At 35.8% G+C, this 9,187-nt stretch overlaps 1 protein-coding gene across 1 annotated transcript; it reads left to right on the top strand.

The window, feature by feature from the left end:
• The first annotated feature begins 6,742 nt into the window (after positions 1-6,742).
• LOC121301848 (homeobox protein HMX1-like) lies at positions 6,743-9,187 on the top strand. The gene is made up of 2 exons (XM_041231542.1): positions 6,743-7,252; positions 8,196-9,187. Exons 1-2 carry the CDS (start codon positions 6,955-6,957, stop codon positions 8,795-8,797), a joined length of 900 nt encoding a protein of 299 aa, XP_041087476.1. The 5' UTR covers positions 6,743-6,954; the 3' UTR covers positions 8,798-9,187.

Below are 9,187 nucleotides of genomic sequence, written 5' to 3'. Positions count from 1 at the left end.
AAGGTTTTACACAATTTGAAAATAGCTTATATGACAAAACAGCTAAATAATGTATACGCTAGTATTTTACATATATTAGTATGACTTGGAAAACAATAGATTTACAGGAGTAAGTGGGTGGCGCTGTTTTAAAGGAAATGGACCAGCTAACTGCTATTATTACAAATTAGTGTGTTTTAAATATTGTTTCCAATGCAATACCATTTGTCTTGTTTGGCTAATTTGAAATCTCAGTCATTGTATTGGACATAATAGTTTAAAAACTCTTGTTTTATATTATTCTAGAACCTATAGTAATTAATGAAGTAGCCTACCTTCTTTTTTAAACAGAAACTGTAAGTGTATTAAAATGTGTTAAACCCAGTATAGTGCCATAGTAATGGAACAGCATTAGAAATCGATCTGTTGACAAGCATAACCTGCAGCTGTTATCAGTTCTAACGAGATTACTTAGGATAAGTGCAAAGATACAAAAAAACATTATTACAGAACGTTCGATTAAAAAAACAAAAAAACCAAAGACACACACACACACACACACACACACACACACACACACACACACACACACACTGAATTTTTTATGAAAAAAAAATGAAACTCCGGGGCCAAGTGTTTTGTAATGAATGGGTCACCCAAACATCAGTAAAAAAAATAAATAAATAATAATAATAATAATAATAATAATAATAATAATAATAATAATAATAATAATAATAATAATAATGTTTGTTGTAATTATGTTTACTTGAGGCGTTGTTACTCCAACCTTTAGTTTTCTTTTCAATAAAAACGGCGGTATAAACTCTATCATAGTATCTATCTAATGTCTATACTGTCATCATTGACTTGAAAATAAATCTTACCTGCCTATTGAAGTGAATGCCTACATAAGACAAAGGCATACAACTATTCCACTTTATTATGGTGGAATGATATACTGTGATACGGTGCTCCTAATGCTTTTAAAAAGGAAAACTATTAAAACAGAAAAACAACCACGACATGCTTCACAATCCAATTCTCTCTAGGCCCTGTGGTTCTTATTGCACTGTAGTTGTAGGTGGCTGATTTGGCAGCAGCCAGTACTCTGTAAACGGGTTCACTGTAGTTGATTTTGCACAACAGCAAAGTATATGCAGTTGGCGTTGCTTCTTTCATCACACAACAAACCTAAAGGCTGAGTTTATTACATCACAATGAACCAAAATATGGGCTATATCGCCTACTTTATAACAAAAAAAGGCAAACTACACAACAACGTGGTATTGCAACGTTGTTCATTACACTGCTCATATGTGGCAGATCAATAATCTCACTGTTTTAAATGAACACACTACTGTATGTAAACGCATGTTATCAATCAATCTGAATTTATAAAGCAACGTTGATACTGAAATTGTAAGAGAAACGCCTTTCCCTATTTGTGCGCGTTTCAGACTACTCTACAATTTATGTCGACTACAGATTGGCTGAACTAGCCACACGTCGCCTAAGTAGACTAACGAAATGTATTATTGAAGCGGTGGTTGCCTGAGTAACTGGCAATAGGTTGTTTTTGTGATCTCTTGCGCTTACCACAAACATCATTCTCGCTCCCATGTCTCGTTGTTAAAAAGAAAATATGACTTTACAGAGTTGATTAGGATTAGGTGAGAATAATTGGTAGTTTAGAATATCTAATGAAAGATTGTATTGGTAGTTTAGACTCCATTGTCCACGAACTAATTGCACCTGTTTATTCAAGCAATGTCCAGATTTGAAACAGGAGTTTAAAAGCCTAAGAAGTTAATAAAAAATAAAAAATGATTTACTAAACTAAAAAAAAAAAATAATAATTGTTTTTCTCTTTATATGTATGCCATCCTTTTTTTTTTTTGTTTTTTTTTTTGTTTGTTTTAATGTTCGGGACTATTTTTTTATAACGTCTTTACCCAGCGAATCAGTTAAAGGTAAATCTAAGTTTTTTTTTTTTTTTAATTGTTATTATTATTTTAGAGAAAACAATGGTAAAAATCGTTTTCTAATAGCGATAGTGCCCATTCGATGAGGACTCAACTATGTGATAATTGACCGTTGATTTTCGTTAGAGCCCCCGCCTTTGGCTCGGGACTCATAACTCCAGTCGCGGTCAATTATCACAAGACAGAGCCCTCATCAGCCCGTATCAGGCTAGTAGCCTACGACGTCGGGTGCAGAATAGACGATAGAAGTAGCGATTCTGTATAGGTAACGTTGCTCACACTACTTGGTCTTAGGCTACTACCTGTCGTATTTCACCGACAGCAATTTACTTGGTGTAGGAGGACCACAGCAAATTCCCACATTGAACTTTGAGAAACATGGCTGCTGTAATTTGTCCTGTGTAAGCTATTTAAGACAATTACAGAGACAGAGGGCATTCGTTTTTTTTTATTTTATTATTATTATTTATTGATATTGTTATTATTATAATTATGTGTTGTTATATTCTGCAGATTTTTTTTTCTGTTTCAACCATGTAAAGCGCTATATAAATATGTGACAGACATCCACAATATTCCAATTACCCTCTTCGTCTGCTGGGAGTGTGGAAGGTAACGGGGCCTCCGCCTGTTTGATCCCGCTAGCGGCTTTCTTGCATTTGTAATTTAAAGTCCGTAAACATAAAAATAGGAATAACTCCTAACTCCTTTTGCCGAAAACGGCTGGTCTGTATATATATATATATATATATATATATATATATATATATATATATATATATATATATATATATATATATATACACACACACACACACACACACACACACACACACACACACACACACACACACACACACACACACACACAGTGCCTTGCAAAAATATTCAGACCCCTGACCAATTCTCTCATATTACTGAATTACAAATGGTACATTGAAATTTCGTTCTGTTTGATATTTTATTTTTAAACAGTGAAACTCAGTATCAATTATTGTAAGGTGACGTTGGTTTTATGTTGGGAAATATTTTTTAAGAAAAATAAAAAACTGAAATATCTTGCTTGCATAAGTATTCAACCCCCACACATTAATATTTGGTAGAGACACCTTTCGCTGCAATAACAGCTTTAAGTCTTTTGGAATAAGTATGTATCAGCTTTGCACAGTGTCAGAGTGATTTTGGCCCATTCTTCTTGGCAGATTTGCTCCAGGTTGTTCAAATTGGTTGGACGATGCTTGTGGAACACAATTTTCAAATAGTTCCACAGATTCTCAATGGGATTGAGATCAGGATTTGACTGGGCCACTGTAGGACATTCACCTTTTTGTTCTTGAGTCACTCCAATGTTGCTTTGGCCTTGTGCTTGGGATCATTGTCCTGCTGAAAGTTAAATTTCTTCCCAACCTGCAGTTTTTTAGCGGACTGAAGCAGATTTTCTTGCAGTATTTTCTTGTATTTTGCTCCATCCATTCTTCCTTCAATTGTAACAAGATGCCCAGTCCCTGCTGATGAGAAGCATCCCCACAGCATGATGCTGCCACCTCCATACTTCACTGTAGGGATGGTGTGTCTTGAGGCATGGGCAGTGTTAGGTTTGTGCCACACAATTGAGTTTTGGCCAAAAAGTTATATCTGGGTCTCATCTAACCACAAAATCTTTTCCCACATCGCAGCTGGGTCACTCTCATGCTTTCTGGCAAACTCCAGATGTTCTTTCAGATGGTACTTTTTGAGTAACAGCTTATTTCTTGCCACCCTCCCATACAGGCCAATGTTATGAAGAGCTCTAGATATGGTTGACTGGTGCACCATTACTCCACTCCCAGCCACTGAATTCTGTAGCTCCTTCAAAGTGATTGTTGGTCTCTCTGTGGCTCCTCTCACAAGTCTCCTTCTTGTTTGAGCGCTGAGTTTTGAGGGACGGCCTTTTCTTGGCAGTGCCTGGGTGGTGTGATGCAGCTTCCACTTCTTATTGATCCAACTGTGCTCACTGGGATATCCAAACACTTGGATATTATTTTGTACCCTTTCCCTAATCTATGCATTTGTATTACTTTATCTCTAACTTCTGTAGAATGCTCTTTGGTCTTCATTTTCCTTCAGATTCACAGCCTTACCAATGATCCTTCAACAATGGGGTTTTTGTCCAGAAAATGTGATAGCAACTTTAATGGTTCACAGGTGGAGACAAATGGTAAGGTAATTGTGTCCTCGTTAGGGCAGTTTCTTTCATCGATGCAAACTGGGAGCTTCCACAGCACAGGGGTTGAATATTTACGCAAGCAAGATATTTCAGTTTTTTTTATTTTTCTTTCAAATATTTCCCAACATAAAACCAATGTCACTTTACAATAATTGATTCTGAGTTTCAGTGTTTAAAAATAAAATATCAAACAGAACGAAATTTCAATGTACCATTTGTAATTCTGTAATATGAAAGAATTGGTCAGGGGTCTGAATAATTTTGCAAGGCACTGTATATATATATTCAGACATGGCGGTACAAATTACTAGTTGTCGAAACTACTACAAGATTCGACTGAACTATAGAATCAGATGATAACTGATCAAAATAGTGGGTGATAGCGTCTTTGAATTTATGATCTCGCAATATAGAAACATAAATCTTTCAATGAGCTGCGGGACGTATTATTTAGACAACCGTGGTCTGTGCACTTCAAAACGGACACAAAGACGTACAAATAACGAACAGAGGTCACTAAGGGAAATAATTCTAATCCACATAGAATGCGATTAAGAACGCAAAAAGAACTGTCTCGCTTATTAAATGAATCATTGGATTAAAAAAAAAAAAATACAGAGCTGTATCTTAACTTTAAGGCTAATATACTGCAAACATTGTTTTAAAAATACTATTTTCCAAAATTCTACTATAAACACAAGCGTTTATTTGCAGAGGGGAGACACGGGTAAAATAACGGTTGTGACACTGGTATAAATTGTCACAGCCGTTCAATGCGACATTAGATGTTTCACAATTTGACTGTCAAATCTGGGGCTTTAGAACACAAAGGCAAAACTGGAGATTATGTAGCCAGCATTACACTTCAGCCGTCAACACTAGGCAGAAGGATATCGACATCATCAGATGGAAAGAAACGCAAGAGATGGAGATGGATCACATTAGTTTACTGTAAAGCTACGTCTTAGTTGGTGCTTATCTTGTCGAGAGCCGAGTACAAATCAGCTTGAAGTTTTAACATCTACTCTCATCTAATGGAACATTACTGGAACATCTTGACTTCAGAGTGAAGTTTTTTTTTTTTTTTTTCCCCTCACGTCCAAATATAACCCTAATATGTCCCATGCAGCAGGGCGTTTTTTATTTTTTTATTGACAGACAAGATATTGCTTCACACCCAATGTGCGATTAGATAATATATCTTAGCAGAATATCAATGCAGAATATCAATGTTAAAGAAACATTAAAATACTTTATTTTCCTGCCGACTTTCTGTTTAATACACAACATGGCCATTTATAATGTAGAGATCGGTGTTTTTGTGTTTCTATTATGCTGACACAATTCTGTTCTTACCTTTTTGTTTTGTTTTTACCCGTTGCTGTGTTCTCATATGCAGGTGTAATAGCAGAACCTACAGCCTTTTGCGGAACCTAAATCCTTAATTGTAAATGCTGCGCACGTTGTCTATATTATATATATTGATATTATAGGAAATATATTATATCATATATATATATAGATATATAATATTCATTCGTAAGTCAAGTGGTTTTATTCACACAGTTCTTACCCAAGAACGGGTTTCAGAAGGAGCACAATACCCTACCGTCAGTCATTCAAACACGTAACCAGCCATTGGACGGTCACTTGATTCTTATTTTGAATAAGCCTATATCTAAAACTAGCTAAATGTATTTTACATAAAAATATTTATAAAACAGCCCGGGATGTGGCTAATTCCATGTACATGTTACAATGCACAAGCTACAATAATAATAATAATAATAATAATAATAATAATAATAATAATAATAATAATAATAATAATAATAATAATAGAGCCAACTTCCCAACGTTTTGATATGTTTAACATAGTTTTTTCAAGAGAAAATGTGTTTGAAAACAAACACTGGTGGTACTTATAGGCTTAAATTTCAATTCAAACGTTACAACGCGTTTTGAAGTTTCCATTCCAAATATATTGCCTAAAATAAATAAATACATAAATAAGCCGCTTATACAATGCCTATACTATTACTTATGTTGCAACAGAAATGCAGCCAACTCATCTTATACACTGGGAAAAAAAAAAAAAAAAAAAGTTCTTACTTTCATTTTGAAACCATTACACCGACTCGTGGAGGCATTTACAAAATATTCGAGTGACCAAACAGTAAAAAATAAACGAGATTTATGGCACACATGGTTGGCTTGCCATGCTCTGGCTGCCCTTTTGTAATAATGACAGGATGTGAAGCCACGGATAGCCAATAGGACGTACTGTATCATGTTCTCCCAAAGCGCTTTCTTTCACTTAACATGGAATCAGAGCCTTAGAGACCGCTATCTGTATTTTGATTTGCTCCCTAATTGACCTAAATAAAGCTTCTGACTGACAGGGTTTCTCCAGCCTCCCCTCCCCACTTTCAAACAGAGTAGTGAACTCATGCAAGTAATTCCCTTATTTTCTTGAGTAATCCCATTTGCTATTGTGCTCGACCAATCGCAGAATACTATATGCTTGTTAAGCGTTTAACTTGCATTACATTTTTACTTGATCATTATCGCTTTCTCTTTATGTTTTGGACTCTGGGATGCTCCGCAACAATTTCACATTGTGCCATGGGAGCTAATTGAAATGATTGATCGTATAATTCGAGGCCTTCGAGAAGGAGCCTATTTTGCTCTATTAAAATAAGAAGAAGCGATACAGCCAATATACAGATCGTCCTCAGTGAGAGAAAACGACATCGAGTTCAGCTGCATTTGAAAAAGAACGCCATGCCAGACAAAGCAGCAGAGAGCCAGAAGTCGACCTCTGCGCGAGTTTCTTCGTTTTTCATTGAGAATTTGCTGGGATCAAACCGAAAAGAAAACAAAAAGGAGAAGAATCGGGAGCATGCAGACGACTGCAGCAGAGAAAAGCGTTTTCACAACGCAGTGGCCGTCAGCCATTGCAGTCAGATTTGCTATCAGGTCTCGAACGCAGCGTTCAGTTCAAAGAACCATCGTCACGGGGAAAATCCACTGGTATGGTACAGAGAGTCACAAAACTTTACAAAATACGAAGAGACTGAGAGTAAGTGTATTTTATTCCCTTGAAGGTGATTATAATCTATTACACTGCGAGATAGATAGATAGATAGATAGATAGATAGATAGATAGATAGATAGATAGATAGATAGATAGATAGATAGATAGATAGATAAAAGTAATGTCTCTTTACGACTGCTCTTACTACGTTACCTTATAAATATATTTGAAGGGTAAAATGTCGACTAAGATGATATTTAAAAAAAACAAAACAAAAAAAAAAAAGAGTCGAACCTACTTTTAAACCTAGCCCACTGACAAAATCTGTGTTTAGTGCAAATGTCAATCGTTAACAGTTTTTCTGAGAAAACGCTTTCTAGAACGCTTAAATAATTGGTAGAGTTACTTAAAGCATTAGCCTAAGCAGGTTCGATAATATAATACAACACCCACGGTGACATCAGACAGCTGAAATATACCTTGTAACAAGCTCCCGTGGCGGCTTCTAATGCAAGCAAGTTGGTTTGCTTCACCACTTCCTCCAAATGTGTGCTCGGTGAGGTAAAACCAACAGAAAACACCTGAGTGCATCGGCTCTGCATAACTGCTACGTGGTCGAATGAATAAATCTCACAGGCATCTTGAAAAAATATTTGCTGTTGACGCTTATTTTTTAAATAGCAGACTACATTTAATTTCCAATCCTGAATAAAATGACTAAATCTCCAATCAAAAATGCATAGGCCTATTGTAGGATAAAAGCAAAGCTTCTATTACTTATTGAAGGATAGGAGCCTATACCATTGAAAATCAAAGTTCATACGATAATTGTTATTGCAAGGTGACATTCAGGAATGTAATTTGATACAATAAATCATGGCATTTTAATTATATTGGAGCAATCTATTTTCTTTGTAATTTATCAGTAGAAACTTTTTTTTTTTTTTTTCACGTGGACTAATTTCATTTTTTTTGTATGCAATTTTAGGTCCAAAAGAGGAGAATCATAATTTTGAAGATCCGTGTTATTCACTAACAGCAAGCGACCGGGACTCCCCATTCATATCTGAACCCGCAGATGGGCAAGAAGCAGAGAGCAAACAAGATGACAGCGTGGACGATGAAAAGGAGGGTGGTATACTGCAAAGTTATGACGCTGATCAGGAAACCCCAGAGCAAAAATCTGCTCGTAAGAAAAAAACTCGAACTGTCTTCAGCAGGAGTCAAGTTTTCCAGCTGGAATCGACGTTTGACATGAAGCGATACCTGAGCAGCTCCGAAAGAGCGGAACTGGCGTCGTCGTTGCATCTCACTGAGACCCAGATCAAAATTTGGTTCCAGAACAGGAGAAACAAGTGGAAAAGACAACTTGCAACAGACATAGAAGTTGCGAATCTTTCCCATTCCGGTCAAAGGATTGTCAGAGTTCCCATTTTATATCATGAAAACTCTAGCCCCGCTACAATGGGTTTCAATGTGACTCAAGTGTCGCCTCCTTTGGTTGGCTTTTCCAGTTCTGTGAATTATCCTCTTTCAGCATTCCCCCACTCTATGGCTTTTCTACGGTCACAAATTACAGGTCTTGTATAAAAAAAGAAAACAAGCTTAAAACTTAAAAAACTCCACCTTATAATTTGGTTATTTTTTAGTTTTGAAGCAGAAACGTGCTATACAACTTGCGCATATGAATGCAAGTAAATGGTGCTGTGCACACAAAGGAAAACACAACAGGATGCTAAAATGGTGTTAGGTGTTAGGGATGAATTTAAGCAATATATTAAAACAATGTATATCATTATTAATATAAAACATTACTTAATTTCTATATATTTGTATTATTATTTTTGTAACTTAATGCAATACTTATATCGGGCACGTTATATGGTTGTTGTATTTTAATCAGCACGGGGTGAGGGTGTATAAAATTGATTTTATTTAAAAAAAGTTATATATTATTTTCAGTAAATCTCTACTATTAAA

This window comes from Polyodon spathula, chromosome 1 (assembly GCF_017654505.1).
Source record: "Polyodon spathula isolate WHYD16114869_AA chromosome 1, ASM1765450v1, whole genome shotgun sequence".
Lineage (NCBI taxonomy): Eukaryota > Metazoa > Chordata > Actinopteri > Acipenseriformes > Polyodontidae > Polyodon > Polyodon spathula.
This window is presented reverse-complemented; position numbering and strand designations above follow the sequence as displayed.

Coding starts and splice junctions, on each gene's coding strand:
- LOC121301848 (XM_041231542.1), top strand. CDS start 6,955: ATGCCAGACAAAGCAGCAGAGAGCCAGAAGTCGACCTCTGCGCGAGTT. Junction 7,253..8,195: donor AAAATACGAAGAGACTGAGA/GTAAGTGTATTT, acceptor ATGCAATTTTAG/GTCCAAAAGAGGAGAATCAT.